Below are 18,472 nucleotides of genomic sequence, written 5' to 3' on the forward strand. Positions count from 1 at the left end.
TTACCATATATTGTTGAACATTTTGTTTGCTTTAAACACTTTCTTTTAAACAATTTCACTTGTAATTACAGATATAGATTATTACATACCAATATGCCAATTTCATTTATGGATACAGATGTATATACACACAGATACACCCAGACACGTATACACCCACACATGTATACACACACACAGAGACACATACATCATTATGAATTATATTTTATTCCAGGAATGCAATAATTGTTCAAAATTAATTAGCAGATTGACAGATAAAACACAAAAGATGATATTAATATATGCTGGAACACACTGGATAAGAATCAACATTAAATCTTGATTTCAAAATACTTTAGGAGCTGGTGCTTGCAAGAATTTTTTAAGTTTTATAATTCAGAACCCTAGAAACCTGTGGCCTTCTTATTTATCAGTGACTACTTCAAAGCATGCCCCCAATAGTCCATCCAGACTGTGGCAAGGCTGTTCTGGATACCATTGAAGATTTTAAGAAAAGAAAATGAAGAGACACACATATTTGAAAGGAAGAACAAAAACTGTCATCATTAAAGCCAGGAGGAAGTGATTGGGATTAAAGCATGCTAAAATATATGTATCTTTTGAGGGCAGGAGGATTAAAATACCAAATAATTTTAGACTTTTAAGCATGCAAGATAAAAATCTCAAACTTAGACACTAAAGAATAGAAATAAAATATATAAATTCTAAATCTGTAGAAGAAAGCATGGAACAGGAAAAAAATAGAATATAAAAAATTCAACATATTTCCCCCAAAAAAAAATGCAAGAAAGGAGGAAAAAGCATAGGAAAGGAAGGATTAGCTGAAACCACAAAGTAAGATGATAGGAACATGTGCAAATATATCAATAATCAATGAGTGTGAATAGAAGGAACTCATGAGTAAAGACAGAGGTTGTCAGAGTAGATTTTTAGAATATAAGACATTCCTAAATCATTAGGCCACAGAATTATTGAAAATAAAAGGATGGTGTATATAAGCCAGGAAATTGGAGTGGCTATATTAATATTACAAAATAGATTAAGTAAAATAAAACCATTATCTGGGAATAAAAGAGGCATTACACTAAAAAGAAAAATATTCAACACAGTAGGAAACTATAACAAGTCTAAACATGGAAGCAAAATTTAGAAACCTCAAAATACATATCAAAAGATTTATAAAACTACAGAGACATATTAACAAACCCATACTTTTGGTGGGACCTCTCAATATACCAGCTCAAATATTAGTAGACTTTTAACATTTATAATTGTAATATAGTAAAGACAGAAGATTCTAACTAACATTTTTGATTTAATGAATATACAGAACTCAGCATCTAAAAATTAGAAAGAATTCATACTTATGAAAATACAATGGACATTTACAAAAATTGAGCACATGCAACACCATATAATAATTCTCAAAATATTTCAAAGAATTAATTTATTACAAACCATATTCTCAGACAACAGTGCAGTTAAGTCAGAAATCAATAGCAAAAGGTATTGCGTGTCTAGACCCTATTCGTCCGTGCAACTGCAGTCCTAAATTACAGTTTATACAATGAACAATCCCAACAACCAGGTCCAGCACGCCAGCAGCTCTCCTGGATTAGCAATCCGTATATGACAACCCCAGCTAGACCCTCACTGATCTCCAGCTAGACCCTCATTGATCTCCAATGGACACATTTTTTCAGTTAATATTTCAAGGAGCTTCACTATGGGTCAAAAGAGAAAAGGAATGAAAGAAGCATGTAAATCTACTTTTGACACATGCAAAATGTACTATCAACTATCATAAGGATACCTCACACCCATTGGCATAGTTACTATAAAAACAAACAAACATCAAATAGAAAAGAACAAGTGTTAATGAGGATGTGGAGAAATTGGAACACTTGTGCTCTGTTGGTGGGAATGTAAAATGGTACAGCCACTATGGAAAACAGAATGATGTTTCCTCAAAAAATTAAAAATGGAATTACCATATGTTCTAGCAATCCCACTTCTGGGTACATATTTGAAAGACTTGAAAGTAGATATTTGCACACCCATATTTATAGAAATTTTATTAACAGTAGCCAAGAAGTGGGAACAACCCAAAGGTCCTTCAATGGATAAATGGATAAACAAAATGTGCTCTATACATATACTACGTGTTATATATTACATGGAGTGATCCATATAATAATGGGGTAGAGTTGGAAATATCAGTATGAACTCATGTTTAATTTAATATAGACAGTTACATATAGGAATTTATAGATATGAGTATATACCTAGGTTAGCGTACAGACATATATATCTTTGCTCTGTCAGCTAACGGGGCCTAAAAGAAATGACACCCCAGTAGCAATGACCACACCTAGTGCTCAGATATTGCTTTCTAATACCCTTCTCCAATATATGGAACCAAAGATCCCTGAAGAAATGGCTGACTCCAGAATTGGGGCAGAAAATATATGAGATAAGCCTGGCATATCTTGTGCCAGAAAATAAGTTAAACAAAAACAAAACAAGCACTGACAGACTGATATCAAAGAAACACATGAGACAGCTGAAAGAGTTCTCAATAGCCAAAACCAGAACAAGTTGAACAAGATAAATAAGGTTGTATTGCATTATAACCCAAAGTATAAAATAAATTCCCAATGAGTGCATATTGACATACATAAATGGGTAAATAAATTAATAAATGGGAAAAAGAGACAGATCCCCCTTGCAGAAGAATTCCAAATAATTTATGTAGATACTCTGTCCTCAAGGAAGGGAAATATAACTCTCTACTCCTTAGGTATGGGCTGTGCCTAATGACTTCGTTGTAATGAAATTATAAACACGACTCCATTTACAATAGCCCCCAAATTCATAAAATATGTAGGAATAAAGTTTACAGAAACATGTTCAAGCCTATAGACCCAAACTATAAAACTTCGCTAAATAATTCTATAACTCCCATTTCTCTCTTTTTTATAGATCAGATTATTTGATGAAATTTTCCAAGTTTTTCTCTATATTCTAAAACACATTAATTATAGTTATTTTAGTGTCTCTGTCTGGCTTCTCAAATTTGGATCACCTGCAGGATTATTTCTATTGTCTTTTTCTTGTTTTCTTTTGCTTTTTGGTCAATTGGACTGTTTCTTGGCATGTCGGCTGAGTTTTTATTAAATGGCGAAAGTGGTGGTTAATGAGTTGTAGAGACTCTAGTTTGTGTTATCTTTTTTTTCCTTTAGCTTTTATTTACTTTCATTGTTTTTCCAGGACCCATTAGCTCCAAGTCAAGCAGTTGTTTCAATCCAGTTGTGGAGGGCGCAGCTCTCAGTGGCCCATGTGGGGATCGAACCGGCAATCTTGTTAAGAGCACCGCGCTCTAACCAACTAAGCTAACTGGCCACCCTGGGTCTGCGTTATCTTAAAGAGGGTTGATTTATCTTCTGGCAGTCACGTGGAATACTGGCAGAGCCTCATGAGACAATTGAGGGGAAGTAGGCAACTTAGACACAGCATTTCCTTTCAGGGGTTTGCAGGTTGCTTTGCTTTATAGTAGTTATAATTATAACGTACAAGTATTTTGAACCATTGCTCCCTACTATGGAGCCCAAAAAGCTCTAAAGGCACGTACAAAGGTTTGAGGGCCAGGGACATGTAGAGAAAGGGACCAATAGAGATGAGCGTATATAGGATGTGATCCTCAGTTTTCTTTCCAAGACAAATGGGAGAGACATATTATCCAGAACCCATATCTGAAATTCTTTGAACACATTTCCCAATGACCTTGGACACCATTAAGAAGTGTGCCTTCAGTCACCAGGGTAGTGCCCAGTGACTAAAGGACAGGGAGTAAACTCATTCACCATGAGCTATTTCATCCACGAGCGTGCTGTTCCACTTCTTCTCTTCTGATACCTCCACATCCTGCCTGGAAGCAGAGTTTAACAAAACCAAACTCATCCTCCCTGGTCAGCACACTTTCCTGCATCACGATGATCTGGTTTACAGACTCAGCCATCAGAACATCCATTTTAATAAATATTGCCTGGTGGCCCATGAGCACCCAGGTTTGTCTTGGGCTTTGCATTGCCTGAGACCTCCGTAAAGCAACCAGTTGCCTAAGATACAAACCCTGGTGATGGATGAGTCCTCTGTGGTGGTTGGACAAAATGTAGCATACAAGTTGTCCTCAAGAAATAAATGTTAAAAAAAAAAAAAGAAAGAAATGTTACTATATTTCCCCAAGAATAAGATCTAGCCAGACCATCAGCTCTAATGCATCTTTTGGAGCAAAAATTAACATAAGACCGGTATATTATATTATATTACATTATAATATAATATTATATATTATATTAATTATATTATATTATATTATATTATATTATATTATATTATATTATATTATATTATATTATATTATATTATGACCCAGTCTTATATTATATCAAAAGGAGACTGAGCAGGACCAGTTTTAGAATGCCACACACCTAACTTCCAGCCAGGGCTCTCTCTACAAAGGCCACCTCCCCCATCTCCCCAGGGACCTCAAATATGGCCACTACACTCAGACTCCCAACCTGGACAGTCTCTCCTCTCTGCTCTGGAAAAGGAGTTGCTGCTGGTCCTGCGTAGATCTTCCCAGAACTGTGCAAGACCTGTCATCTGGTGGACGTTCACGATATTGCAAGCAATAGAGAGAAAGAAAGAACGGACAGATGGTTGTCAAAAGAGATAGTCCTATACTTCGTGAATGACCTTTTAGAAAGTGTTTGGCCTCGAAACAAATAGGAATCCACTGACACGCGCGCACACACACACACACACACACACAATTTACACAGACCTTCACCCTGACCCCAGACTGAGCTGGGACATCAGGAACGGGTGTGTGGAGAAAAGAAGCATGGGCTTCAGGGATGGAGGCTGAGGCAGTGCTTTCCAGGCGAATGGGAGCCCACCGGACTCAGCTGATCCATCAACCAAGCCTAGTGTCACCCAGCCCAGCTGGCCTGCAGACTAATTCCAGACCCTACTTGGTAAAGAAGGAACTTTGGGAAGAAATGAAACCATTTTTAATACCCTCAACAGGGCCAGGTGACAGGAGCGGGTCTACGGTGGGCAATAGCTGTGAACAACGGGAATGGGCCATTGTTGCTAGGCAGGAGGCTGTGTATGGTGGCCTTGGGTCTACAACATGCCAGGTCTTATGCCAGGGCTTTACCCTGGACTCTTACCACAAATATGAAGTAGACCCTCTTTTTAATGTTCATTTAAGGAAAACAAAACCAAGACCCAGAGAAGTTAAGTGATTTGCTCAAGGTCACACAACTGATTTAAGTGGCTGAGCTGGGACTGGCTGACACATATTTATTCATTCAACAAACACCAAGAACTTATTCTGTGCAGGGACTATGCCAGACGTCCTGGGGATGTTCTGCCCTCCAGAAGCCTCCAGACCTAGAGCATAGCCCACCCAGTGAGCACATGGAGGGAAAGAGGAGGCAGAGGGCCATCCTGAAGGAGGTGAGTCTGGCAGAGGAAACATCCTGGGCCCTGAACAAGAACAGCACTGAGATGTGAAACAGCGTGGGAGGCGAGGGACGGGAGGTGGGAGTAGGCGCAGAGTCTCAGAAGGCCTCCAGTGTGGCGGTCTAGTGGCTGCTCAAGATACTGCAGGCAAAGCAGAAAGGCAAAGTATGATGGCTGTCGCTAACACTCACTGAGCATATACTATATGCTTTCTGTACATACATTAACTCACTTACTCTTCACCACAAACTTAGATGACTGGCATCATTTCACCCTTAGTTTTCAGATTCAGGCGCTGAAGTACCTTTGTTACTCACTTACCCGACCTACACTAATATGAAATTGGCAGGGTGGGATTTGCCCGGGGAAGTCTAGCTTCAAGCCCCTGCCCACAGCCACTAAGCTACACTTGCCTGGAGGAGTGAGGTTTGTCTTGCAGGTGTGAAGGGCTGGATCCTGGTTAGGTCTGTGTTTGGGAAAGGTCTGTCTAGGGGCAGTGTGGAGGATGGTTTGAGTGTGCAGCAAGAGTGAAAATAAAACATCTCCATGTAAGATGGAGACCCGAAGCAAGGGATCTGGGAATGGGGGTAAAGGAGGCGGATTCAGTATGAACCCCACCTCTGGCCTGGGTGGATGGGTGGTGGTGCCACTAACAGGAACAAGGGAATCAGGTTGGTGAAAGATAGGAAGTCCATTATGGACCCAAGGTGTGTGAGGGTTTGTGCAAGAAGCAACTTCAGGGCATGGAGCTGAAGGTGCTGATTTGGAAGTTGATACTTCAAAGGAAGTGATGTAAAGAATGGAGTGGATAAAGTCCCCATGCCATTCCTTCAACAAAAATTTACTGGGGACCTCCCGTATTCCCGACTTGTGCAAGACACTCTACGATAAACAAGACAGGTGTAGTCTGTGTCTCATGGAGTTCAAAGTCACAGGGTTGTTCAGAGAGCAATGCTATGACCAACATGTGAGCCTGGTGAGCTGAGCGTGGGTGGTCAGGAACAGCTCCTCAAAGAAAACGGCTATTCCCCATTATGTAGAGAGCAGAAGGATCACATCAGCCATTGTATCTTGACACAAGAAGTTGGGACTATGGAGCAGTGTCTGCAGGGTACTGGGGGTGAAAAACATTGAGGGGTGAGTGGGAAGGATGGAGGCAGACACAGCAAATGTCAACCACTTCTCTTAGATACCTGAAGGGACGCCTCTCCACTTTCCCACATGTATCTTTCCAAATGGACTGTAGGCACTTTACTGCAATGGCAAGCTTTCTCTATTCTTCCCATTCTCTCTCTCTCTCTCTCTCTCTCTCTCCCCCTCCCTCCCTCCCTCCCTCTCCAGAAAACCCTGTGCTGGAGTGTAATTAGCCATGGGTTTAAAGTCAAAAGACCAGTGTCCAATGCCACTAACTGGCTATGTGAGTTTGAGCAAGTCACCTCCCTCTGAGTTTGCATTTTCTCCTCAAGGCAATGGGCCCAGTTATACAACCTGACAGGAGCTACAGAATGAGACTCTAATCACAAAGCATCCCACAAACCATACCAGCTTACGTGTAAAACCTACTATCACCACCGTCACTGTGCTTGGGTTTGAGGAAAGGCCCTCCCCAGTCTCTTGTTTCAGCTATTTAGCTCTTGGGGCCTGGAAGATTCTTCCATCAGTTTCTCCGACCCCTCTTTCTCTCTTTCCTCTCTTCTCACTGGAGCTCCCTCTCCTCCTTGACCCTTCCCCCTTTGCCATCACCTGTCCTCACAGCCCCAAGCTCACAGCTAGAACCAGTCAAGAGCCAAGTTATTCATATGCAAAGTCCATGTACAGAATTGTAGCTGCCTCAGTAATGCAGAAGGAACCTGTGTAACTAGCCCCGCTGTGGTGATGCCTCTAGTGGTCCAGGAGAGCAGTTGGGTCTAGCATGTTCTGTACCCACCAGCCATGCAGAGCATTTAGCCTGCCTCTCGCCCCATATTGTTACATGACTTGGTCAGGTGCCATCTCCTGCTTGGGCTTCAGATTCCACAATGCAATGTTAGTAAACTGGGCTTAAGGATTTTGCTAGCTGACACACTGTGGTCTTGCATCCAATTCAATTTATCCTATAATAATAATAGGAATTTTAAAAATAGCTAAATTTATTGTGCACTAACTGTGTGCTAGGCACTGTGCTGTGTGTTATGTGTATTGCTTCTTTTAATCTTCACAACATCTTTTATTAGATACCTTTTACTTCCCTCAATTTACAGATGAGTAAACCAGAGTTACTCGAGTGGAGTTGATTTACCCACCGTCACAGATACTAAGTATCAGGGCAGAGTGGTGCTGTATCTGGGCTGCCTGACCCAGACCTGGGCTCTTAACCTCCCACTGTGCATCCAACCTGAAGGCAAAAAAAACCTGGCTCCACTACTAACGGCTCAACTGAGCTTCAGACCTGAACTGTGCACCCAAATGTCCTCCTCCACCCCCTGTAGATATCCCACAGGCTCCTAAATGCCACATGTCTACATAGATGCATCATCATCCCACATATACCCCTGCTTGTCCCCTAGCAACTGCCATTCTCAATGCCACTCACTCGGCTATGTGAGAATCAGAAAAACGTGCCCTTCCCTGCAGGCTGTCACAGGCCCACGCCAGCTGGTAGGGCCTGGTGGAGGCGCCGTCTGCACAGCCTAGTGCAGTGTCCCTGAGTCCACCATCTTCCACATTGCTCAGGACCACACTGGGACTCATCCTTGACCTCTCTCTCTCTCTCTCTCTCTCTCTCGACCTCTCTCTCACTCACTTCTCCAGGGGGCTAAGTTCTCCAGAGAACATGGTCCCAGAAATGGTCATTCCTAATCCTCTGAAATAATGCCCCAGGGTAAAAGCCACTGGGTTCCCAGACCATTTCTGAGAGAAAGGAGGTGTGTCATCAGGACCAGGATGACTAAACAACCAAGAGCCTGGCCCCACCATGCATGGAACCTGAGATATTCATGGCCTTGGCCTCTGGGGCCACAAGGAGGGGGCACTGGAGGCCTGGCTGCCCTTGAAGCCCACAGGAATACGAGCAAGGAGCTGGCACAACCTGTGGGGGTCCCAAGGGACATGCCATGGGAAGGCCTCTGGTCCCAGTACTTAAGGAGCAAGAACCGCACTTGAAGCTCAAGTTCAAAGTCTCTGATGACTCTGCTCTTCCTGCTGGGTGTGCAGCCACCAAATGGCAGCCAATGTTATAGGCAGAAGGAAAGCAGCACCCTCCCCTTCCACACCCCACCCCTCAAAAACAACAACAAAACAAAAACTGAAGGCCACATGATGTGGGCAGTGATGTTCAGGAGGGTTTGTCACTGATCCCAGGACCGTCAACCAGAGAGAGAATCTGAGTGCATGTATGTAGATGTGCCCACGTGTGTGTCTGCCTGTGTGGCGCTAAAGGGTGAAGACAGACTTACAGCTGGACAGGTGACTGAAATTGAGTCCCTTCCTTTAGGTCTCTTCACCACCTCGAGGGTGCCCCTTCCCCTGAGTCCAGCCCTGTCCTGGGGGCCAGTGACACGGACAGGGAAGTGGCCCTACGCCTGCCCTTGAGGAGTTTCCAGGCCTGGGCTGGAGCTGGACACAGACAATTAAACAGACAACAAGGTGAGATGAATGCAGAAATGGCTAGACTAGCCCAGAGAAGCACCTAACCCGGTGGGGGAGGAGCTTCCCAGGGGAGGGGCTTCCCGGAGGAAGTGACATCGAAGCTGAGCCTACAGGGCCTTCTGGCAAGAGCCAGGTGCAATTATAACATATATTACCTCTTTCCTCCCAGCAGCCCTACAGGGAAGACATGACAACCAATTTTACTGACAAGCGAATGGAGTATCTGAATGGTCCCACAAGCAGTGAGGAACACAGCTGGAATTTGAACCAGTTTGCATGATTCTCAAGATCAAACTCTTGGCCACTGTGTGTACTTCCAGGAACTGACAACTGGGGGTAGAGCTGAGCTGGGGGATTCAGGCCCTGGGCCAGATCTGGAAGGGAGGCCGTTGCCTCCTGTCCTAGTCTCAGCAAATCTGATGGCTCCAGCCATCTGACTCACCTGTGAGGTTGGTTCACGGAGACAGAGCAAAGTGTGTGTGACTTGGGTCACACCCCCGTCCCAATGACATTCTGCACCCTCCACCCCACCTCTACCCTGAGCTGGAGGAAATTCTGCCCAGCAGTAGTGGCGATCTGATGGCTCCTTGAAGCACAATAAGCAGCATTTCTGCTCATAATACTGAGAATGAGTAAAGTAATCATGAAAATTATCTTGGTCACTTGACACTCTGTCCTTTAACAGGTGACATTTAAGATAGAATTCCACAGCCTTTTTTTGAAATCAACTCCAGGCTGGAAGTTCCTCTTCAAGTCTAACTGAAGTAAGCTGTACTGCAAACTGTCTTCAGGTCTGCAGTTCCTGGGTGGCGCCTTCAGTCCCTGAGTTTGGGTGTGACCTACGATGTAACCCTGTGAAATTCACTCGTTTTGGGTAGGAGGGGGTAGAAAAAGGAGCATGCGTGTCCTATAGCAGTAAGAGAACCTCCTGGTCCTAGAGCCAAGGCATGGGCAATTTGAGCAGGTGGAGGGATGGGGACTTTCCTGGCCAAGGGTGGCGTCAGGGCAGTTTATACAGGTGTGGAGAGCAGGTGAAAGGCTAACGGGGAGAACCAGGTGGACATAGAGAAAGGATGTAAGATGAAAGGGGACGGTGAAAACTCGGCTCTCGTGGAGAAAAGAGGGAGCCGGGACAGAGACAAGGAGATGGAGATAAAAGCAGAGGCCAAGAGATGCACTCGGAGACAGAAAGAGTGACAGGTCAGAGATCGATAAAGGATGGGAGGGCCTGAGAGCAGACCAGGACTGGGTTGGGAGGTCCTGAATGGGAACAAAGTGCGGGGAGGGAGCCGGAAGGCACGAAGGAGCAGCGGCCATTTGGGAGTTCCTGCGGGCCCAGCTCCGCTCTCCCCGGACCGGGGCCCTCCCCCTCATCTGTCACTCTAGGAGCTCAGAATCGCCCCCACCCCCACCCCATCCTGGCCAGGGGTGGAGAGCTCACCTCCCGCCCGGCCCCAGCCCAGAGGCTCCCGCTCCCCAGGCACTCCGAGAGCCGCCCCCTCGGGACTGGCTGTGCAGCCCCGATAGATGGTGAGGGGCCCAGCTGGTGCGTTATCAGCCTCCTCCAGGAGAGAACCTGAGCCACTCAGCGGCTGCCAGTCTGAGATTAGGCCCCGGGTGGGTCATTAAGCGCCGCCCTGGACCTGGACCTGGCCCAGCCTCCTTTCCCTCCCTCTTCTGACCAGACCGGCAGGTGGGAACTAGCGATAAGGATTGCGGGCTTGGGCGATTCTGGGGCCCGCAGCTTCATGCCCCCTGCCCCCAGTCGGGGCAGGAACATGGAGTGGGGGGAGGAAGGTCAGTGCCAGCCCAGCACCTGCAAGGACCCCCAGAGTTCCCACCATCTTGGTCCTGACAGCATGGGGAGGGGGCTGAGGAGGCCCAGGCAGGGTGCTGGGGGACCGGCCCCAGGAACCAGGGTAGGACAGCAGCTGCTGCAGGCGCCTCCTGGTAAAACTTCACAGGTGAGGAGGACTGGCTTCACTCGCTGCAGGAAGACAGAGGGACTGGGGTGGCTCTGCCTCCAAGCAGGCAGGCTGATGAGGGGCCAGACCCGAACCTACCCCCACGTCTCAGGGACAGATGGGGGCAGCAGTGGGAAGGAATACAGCTTGATGCAAGGAGAATTAGAGCCAGGCAGCCAAAAGTTCCAGACTAGGAGGCTGGAGAGGACGAAAGGGGTATTTGTACTTTAGCAGAGGCCCTTTAGGAACCTCCATCTCTCCTTCAATAAGTGAGAGGCTGGGCTGGCCGGTCCCCTGGCTCTGCCCTCTGGTCTAATCAAGGAAGACTTTCTAGAGGAAGAGGAACCTTGGCTGGGCCAAGAAAAAGAAGTTTGCAGAGTTTAAACTAGCAGAGGTGGGTGAGAAGGCATCAGCCCCTATGAGCAAAAGCCTACAGTGGGAATCACAAGAGCTACAGCCACCATGCACTGAGCTGAAGCTCAGAGAGGGGAGGAGACTTGCCCCATGTCACACGGCAGGGCAGGGGTAGGCCTGAAGCAAAAAGCCTGCCATCCCTCTGCTCAGGGCTCTTCCCCCTGCTGCAGACTGCTAACTAGACCCCAGGGAGGAGAGAAGGGATTATTGGGAATGCAGGTCGGTCTGCCCGAGGGGTATTTTAGTAAAGCCTGAGAACAGCAAAGGAATGGTTGTAATGAAGTGGGAGTGCTGTGACAGGCTAGGATAGGTGGCAGAAGATGTTGGGGGCAAGGTGGACGGCCTCCTACCCTCTACCCCCACTCCTCTGCATCTGGCAGTGCTCTGTTGTCACTCCTGAGACAGAAGCTATTCCTGTAAGAACAATAGTCACAGAGGTGACGGGCCTCCAGGGTCAGCCAGCCCCTAAGTCATGCCTCTTCTCTCCTCTCCTTCCTGCTTCATTCCCACTGGGACCCAGTTCACTGACTGACTCCACCCCCACGCAGGACTGGGAGTCAGTGGTATCGGTGAGTCAGTGGTATCGGTGAGGACGATCCTACACCAGCTCTGGGGTGAGACTGGCCAAACCCTCCACAGAGGGGAAGCTGATCTCACAGAGGATGGTGACTCTACCAAAGTCACACAGCAAGCCAAATCTGGGCTTCCTGAGTCCTAGCCCAAGACCCTTTCCTGGTGCTTCCTATGCCCAAAAGCCCAGAGAAGCCAATGGGAGGGTGATCGCCCTGGATGGATAAGTGAATGAACCCACCGCAATGCCAAGCAGTATGGAGGCAAGAGGAGAGGAGGTGGGTGCTGCCTGGAAGAAGGGCGGAGTGGGTGAGAGTCCCTGGCCCCTAGGGATTCCCAGAGAGGGCTTCCTGGACAAGCCTCCAAAGCCACCATGACAACACCTTTGGAAGGTGATTCTCCTGATTCAGAAAGCAAGGCATGGCTGCATGGGAGCCTGGGGGGGTGGGGGTGGGGCTGCATGGGAGCCTGGGGGCTGTGTCTGAGCCCTGGGAGCCTCAGCCTCAGAGGTACAAAACGTCTTTATTTCACAGAAATAAGGGCCATTTCCACAGTTGTGGGGAGGAAATGTGAGGCAGGATGGGGGGTGCAGCTCTGACTGTCTCCTTCAGAAGGGCCTTCTGAATTGAATTAGGTGGGAGAACCCAGAGCCACAGCCGAACCCCAACCTAGACAGAGCTTGAGTTCTGACCTTGGCTGGGACAATTCAAGGGAGGGTAGGGTAGTGTGGACTTGGAGGAGTTGGCCCCTTACTGAAGATTCTTGCACAGAGAAAGAGTAGCATTGATCACAAGTGCGCTGGATCGACACTGGAGGCCACAGGCAAGGGGGGTTACATGGGGGTGCTCCGGACCTTGCCCTCCTCCTCGGTAACATTCTCATAGGCGTTCTCATGCTCACTGGACCTGAAAGAGGATGACAGCGGTCCTGGCACCTTCCATCCCATCCCCTTTTCCCTACCCCATACTTGTGAGGACAGTATCTTTCAGAATAAACTTTGAATCCCAGAAGGGGATTCCTGACCACATATGATCTTGTGCACCTGAGACTGGAGTCCTCTCAGCACCACCTCCCCAAATCCCACCTCTCTCCCCCCACTGATCCCTCTCCCCTTTCTGAGTCCCTCAACTCATCCTATCAGAGTCCCCTTCCCTCCTTAAGCCCTTTTTCCCCACAGCACCCCTCCCTGTGAGTCCCAATCCACCCCCTGAGCCACTCCCCCCACCACATCCCCATCCCGTTCCTGGGCCCTCTCCCCAAACTGAGGCTTCATGTCCTCATGGAGCCCTGCAGTCCTCACAAAGCCCCCGTCACTCACCAGCCCCTCCCTCAGTAGACCCTCTCTCTTCACTGAGCCCCTCCCCACCCTCACCCCCCTCAGAAGCACCTGGTCCTGAGGTCCCCATAGGTCCCTGAAGCACAGGGCAGTCAGTCCTATACTGACCAGCACCTCACCTGAAGCTGGCAGCCATCGAGGAGTACTTTCCTTCTGTTCCTACTAGGATCCCATCTGCCTTGTTTCCAATGGTCACGACCGTGCTCATAGGCTCCCTGTGGACAGGTCTCATCAGTAGGGCTCTCTGGGTCCCCTCCCCTTTTGCTCCCCCTCCTCCCCATCGTCCAGTCAGGCCCTGTTCTGGGCTCTGGTTCTTGCAAGTCAAAAGCCCCTCTCCCTTGCAGGGCTCCTGTTAGAACCTCATTCTGGCCCCTCCTCATGGGCCCTCACAGGCTTCTCCCTGCTCCAAAGTGAGGACCTCAAGTCCCATCCGAGGCCTTACACTGGGAACCTCCCAGCCACCCTCTGCTGTTCTCTTCCTGCCCTCAGCTCAGTTTCCGGAGCGGACCCAGCAGGACTCAGTGTCTGCCTCCGATTTCCACAGGGCTTTTACCACGCAGTAGGAGCAGCTGTGGTCAACAGCCACTGAAGACAAACTGGGGTCAGTGGAGAAAGGAAGCATTTCCAACAAAAAGCTCCTGACCTCTTATTTATGTTTAAACCCTCTGAGCATGGCCTCTGCCACCACCTCCCTGGAAAATACTCTCACAAGGGTCACAGGGACTCTTATGGCTACTCATCTTTCCTTGGACATCCCACAGGCTTCTCAGACTTAATATGTCCGAAGTTAAACTCAGCAGTAGTCCCAGATCTGCCTCTTGTGTTCTGCGTCTCAGGGCGTATCCCGTCAGAAGCCTGGACATTTCTCTGTCCTTGTCCCTCCTGCCCTCTGCTGCCTCCTCCCCCAACTCTCAGGGGGTCCGCCTCCTTGACAGCTTAAACCTGTCCCCTCTTTCCATCCCCTCTGCTGCCTCCACTGTCCAGACTCTCTGCTGACCTCACGCTCAGCCTCCTCATCGCTGTCCTCACCTGCAGACTGCCCCCTAACCCACACATCTGCCATGGGGCAGCCAGCATGATTCTGCTCGGATGCACCTCATTCCAGCTGACAAAGTTTCAGTAGCTTTCTCCTGCTCTAAGGAAAAAGCCCACAGTTTGGGGCATTGGTGCACAAGGGTCCACGTGGCCTAGGACCTGCCTTCCTCATCAGCTTACCTGGGAATTCTCCATCCCTCTCTCCACCTATGAGATGCTTGTGGGCCATGCAGGGCTGCTGCTTGCACCTACGCACCAGGCTACCTGTGTAAGAGCTGGGGGCAGCTGAGCCTTGCCCCAGGGTCGGCAAGTGCAGAGTGGGCCATATTTCAGCCCACCCCCTCTAGTACCTCAGTGCCCTGCCCCTAACTCAGGACCCCTAACTCAGGTGTACTCTTCCCTGACTGCAGCTCCACCCTGTCCTGAGACTGGCTCCTCCTCATTCTTCAGGCCTCAGGAAAAAGGTACAATAGGAGGCCTTTTCTGACCATGCAGCCACCCACACCACCCACGCGCCAGCAGGTCAGGCCTGCACTGTATTCTGTACTCCCCTTTAGCGTACATGCTTGCACTTGTGATGGCTGCCTCCATGTCAGCCTTCCCTTCCAGTCTGGGAGGCCGTATAAGTGCAGGGATTGTGTCTGTCCCCCTACCCCTCTGGACCCCTACATGTGGCACAGCAGCTGACCCTGAGGAAGGATGGGGACTGTCATTTTCACAGAGGTTTTCACAGCCCCCATCACAGACTGGGCAGCTGTCCCAACTATGCAGATAGAAACACTGAGATTCCAAGAAGAAAAGACATTTCCCCAACCTCACAGTGATTGAGCACCAGAGCTATAGGGCCATCAGAGGCAGGTCTGGGAGCCAACAAGCTGGCACCCTAGTCCCCAAGACATCAGGCCTCAGTGTCTCTTCCACACAGTGAGAGGACTGGACTCAGGGTTTCTTAGGCCCTCCTCACTGCTGCTGGAGCAGCAGCAGTGGTCCTGGGGCTGCCGGGCCCTGGGGCCCCAGGCAGTACTCACGGCTCTTCTTGGCACCAGAAGTGGTTGACAGCAAAGGCAATTGCAACGAGGACCAGGAACACGGCCATGGCGATAAGGCCTTGCATCCAGGGCTGCAGGTTCCCCCGGCCTGGAAAGGGGAGCAAGGGAGTGCTACAGTCGGCTGGGCCAGAGTGGGGGCAACAAACACAGAAAGGAGAGGGACGGCCTCAAACCCCAAGGGCTGGCGCTGTGTTAGAGGCCATCAGCCAGCTGCCAGAACCAGAGGAGACATTCTGGGGTGGCAGGGGTGGGAAGGAGCACCCATCTGAACCCCAGTGAGCTCAAGAAAGGGATGATGGTTTAGAGGAAGGGAGATAGGCATTCAAAGACGGAATGAGGAACAGAGGAAGGAACAAGCCTCAGAATGCTGTGTCTGAGGTCCAAACAGCCTGAGCTCCCACCCCCACCTCATGATGGGTCACATGCAGGGACCCACAGGGAGTGTCTAGGCCAAAGGGCAGCCCCCTGGACAGCCGGCCTAGGTCCTGCCAACAGGGGGTGGTTCCCCTCCTCTCTGGCTCTCAGCAAGTGGGGCTGCCCAGAGCTGATCTGACTGGGTTGGCATCTGGAAGATCCTGTTCTGTAACAAGAGGTTTCTCTGGTGCTGGGTAGGGTAGGTCGGGCTGCTCAGCTAGGGGTGCCAGGGTGCCCAGAGAGAAGGATGGGACAGGACTTCTTTGAAAGGCAACACAGAGGGAATCTGCTCTGGGTCTTGGGGGCCAGAAAGGAAGTTTCAAAACCTGGGCCCTTTCAGCTCCTCCAGCTGGGTGCCAGGGGCCTAGGCCAGAGACCCTCGAGGTAGAGGCCCCATTCATGCACGGTCTCTGCCTTTTGACACTTAACCCTTGACGCCACCTCTAACCCTCAGTTTCCCAGATGTCTCTGCCCTCAGCCACTGGCAGCCCCAAAGTGCTCTTCTTTCCCAGGGTATCACTGGGCCCCCATGAGCCCGAGAGCTCAGCCCTACAGAGGACATGCACGCAGCGGCAAGTACAGGTCTCAGGAGGGAACAGAGGCCAACAGGAAACTTCAGAGAAGTCCTGCCTCCAGGTGAAAACACCTGCATCCCTAGTGCTGTCTGTATTTTGAGGGGCCCAGCTAGGCATCAAAAACCTCATTCTGCCTCACTCCCACTCAAAAGTCCTTGAGTCTACCCTAAAGCGCTCCTGCTTCAGTGAAGGCCCTGCCTTTTCTCTGAGCTCTCTCTGAGCCTAGCAGGTATTGGGGAGGAGGGAGGGGTCTCAGAACTCTCTGACCTATGGCCAGGTCAGATCTTGCTTCTCTCCTTGGGTAACAGAAGATACACACTGTGGTTACCCTGAGTTCCATACTTGCCCAAAAGCAATGTCTTGACTCACCATTTCTCCAAGAAACAATGGTTCAGACCCATTGTTTCCTCACGTCAGTGATGGCTCTAGGATCAGGAGTTAGGGCTCAAGCCCTGGGAGGCCCCTCCCTGCTTCCTCCAAACCCTGCAGCCAACTCCCTCCAAAGACACCAGTGACCACAGTCCCTCTCCTTCCATGTGGCTCTAGGGAGAGCACACAATGCAAGGGGCAGAGTGTGGGGTAGAGGAGAGTTGATCTGAGTCCTGTCCCTTATTGCTCTGCTGTGTGACCCACACAAGTTATTCAACCCCTCTGAGCTTCAGTTTCCCAGAAGGCTTCCAAGACCTGGGAGACAGAGTTGAAGCAGATGTGCATGAGAGCTCAGGACACCTGCAAAGGAGGGGGTACTCTGGAAGCATCTTTGCCAGCCCCCTCTGGACCCAAATCCCACCTGCAGAGTCCCCAGACTTTGGCTGCAGATGTGGCCTCACAATGCAGTGCAGATACCAGATTTTAGGGTGTGGTGCCAAGCCCTTCCACACCCCTGACATGGCAGCCGTCCTGGGAGGTAGGCAGGGCAGGTTTATTGTCCTCATTTTAAGGATGAGAAAACTGAGTCTCGAAGAGGGGCAGTGATTTGCTTAAGGCCACAGAGCAAGACGGAGGCAGAATTGGACAAAGAGCTCAGGTACGTGGTAAGAGCCACACGGGGGAATTGTCCCCTACCAAAACCCAGGAAACTGAAACAAGGACTTAAGCCAAAGCCACAGGTAAACCAGTGACAGCTCTGCCCCTCCCCTGGCACAAGTGGTTCAGGTCCCACTCCCACCCTCCTGGTAGTCCTTGACCCCTATTCTCAGGACCCATCTATCTCCAGGGAAATTCCTGCTCCTAGAGCTTGGATCTCAACTCCTCTCCCCAAGCCTAGACACCACATTTCCCCTGCTGTCCCCATTTCTCACTCGTGGAAAACAAATCACAGACTGAGGTCTCTGCCTTTGGTTGTTCCTCCCAAGTCTCTGCCCCCCCTCAAGGGTGGTGAGGGAGGCAAGGAGACAGCCCCCCACCCATGCCTGGGTTGCCAACACCCAGCCCGCCCTCCTCACCTCAGCCTTGCAGGCCTATTTCTATGCTACCTTGACAGCTGGCAGGTGGCGCTGCCATGAGCACACCCAGAAGGACCAGCATGAGAGGTGGCATGGCTGGAGGCAGCTTCTGGACCTTCCCTCTGGCTGCAGTTATCGGCTCCTGAAGCAGCTGTGAGGCCTGTCGGTGTGTGGTGTGTGCTGAGATCAGCCCGAGCTCAGTCTGGCTGTGGAGGAAAGGAGCTAGTAAGGAAGAAGGTGCGGGAGGAGGGAGGAGGGAAGGTGGAGAGAAACTGCCCTCCCTCCCATGGTAATGAGCTGCCAGGACTGGCCTCCCTGGCCAGTGCCCAGAGCACTCGAGTTGGTATTTAAGGTCACATTTCAGAGGCTGGTTAAGGAAGTGGGTCTTTGGACCAGGTGGATGTAGGGAGTGTTGGGGCTTCACCTCTAAGCCCCAGGCATCCCCAAAGGTTTTCCTTCAGCTCCCCTTTCCTGGCAGTGGGGCTGGGCTCTGGGAAATGGAGTGATG

The 18,472-nt window shown here is 49.6% G+C and overlaps 1 protein-coding gene across 1 annotated transcript; it reads right to left on the bottom strand.

Annotated features, from left to right (window-relative positions):
- Positions 1 to 12,612: 12,612 nt before the first annotated feature.
- PDZK1IP1 (PDZK1 interacting protein 1) lies at positions 12,613 to 18,170 on the bottom strand. Its single transcript, XM_019749343.3, has 4 exons — positions 17,995 to 18,170; positions 15,510 to 15,618; positions 13,566 to 13,661; positions 12,613 to 13,015 (listed from the first exon to the last, which is right to left on the bottom strand). The coding sequence occupies exons 1-4, from the start codon at positions 18,056 to 18,058 to the stop codon at positions 12,943 to 12,945; spliced, it is 342 nt and encodes a 113-aa protein (XP_019604902.1). The 5' UTR covers positions 18,059 to 18,170; the 3' UTR covers positions 12,613 to 12,942.
- Positions 18,171 to 18,472: the final 302 nt, after the last annotated feature.

This window comes from Rhinolophus sinicus, chromosome 14, assembly GCF_057876585.1.
Source record: "Rhinolophus sinicus isolate RSI-liver-muscle chromosome 14, RSI-T2T, whole genome shotgun sequence".
In the NCBI taxonomy this organism is placed as follows: domain Eukaryota; kingdom Metazoa; phylum Chordata; class Mammalia; order Chiroptera; family Rhinolophidae; genus Rhinolophus; species Rhinolophus sinicus.

Bases quoted from the DNA above. Each gene is read 5' to 3' on its own strand.
- PDZK1IP1 (XM_019749343.3), bottom strand. From the start codon at position 18,058: ATGCCACCTCTCATGCTGGTCCTTCTGGGTGTGCTCATGGCAGCGCCA. The intron at 15,619-17,994 runs GTAGCATAGAAA...TCCCCTTTCCAG, and splicing joins GCCACCTGCCAGCTGTCAAG to GCCGGGGGAACCTGCAGCCC. The intron at 13,016-13,565 runs GTGAGGTGCTGG...ATCCTCTTTCAG, and splicing joins TCGATGGCTGCCAGCTTCAG to GTCCAGTGAGCATGAGAACG.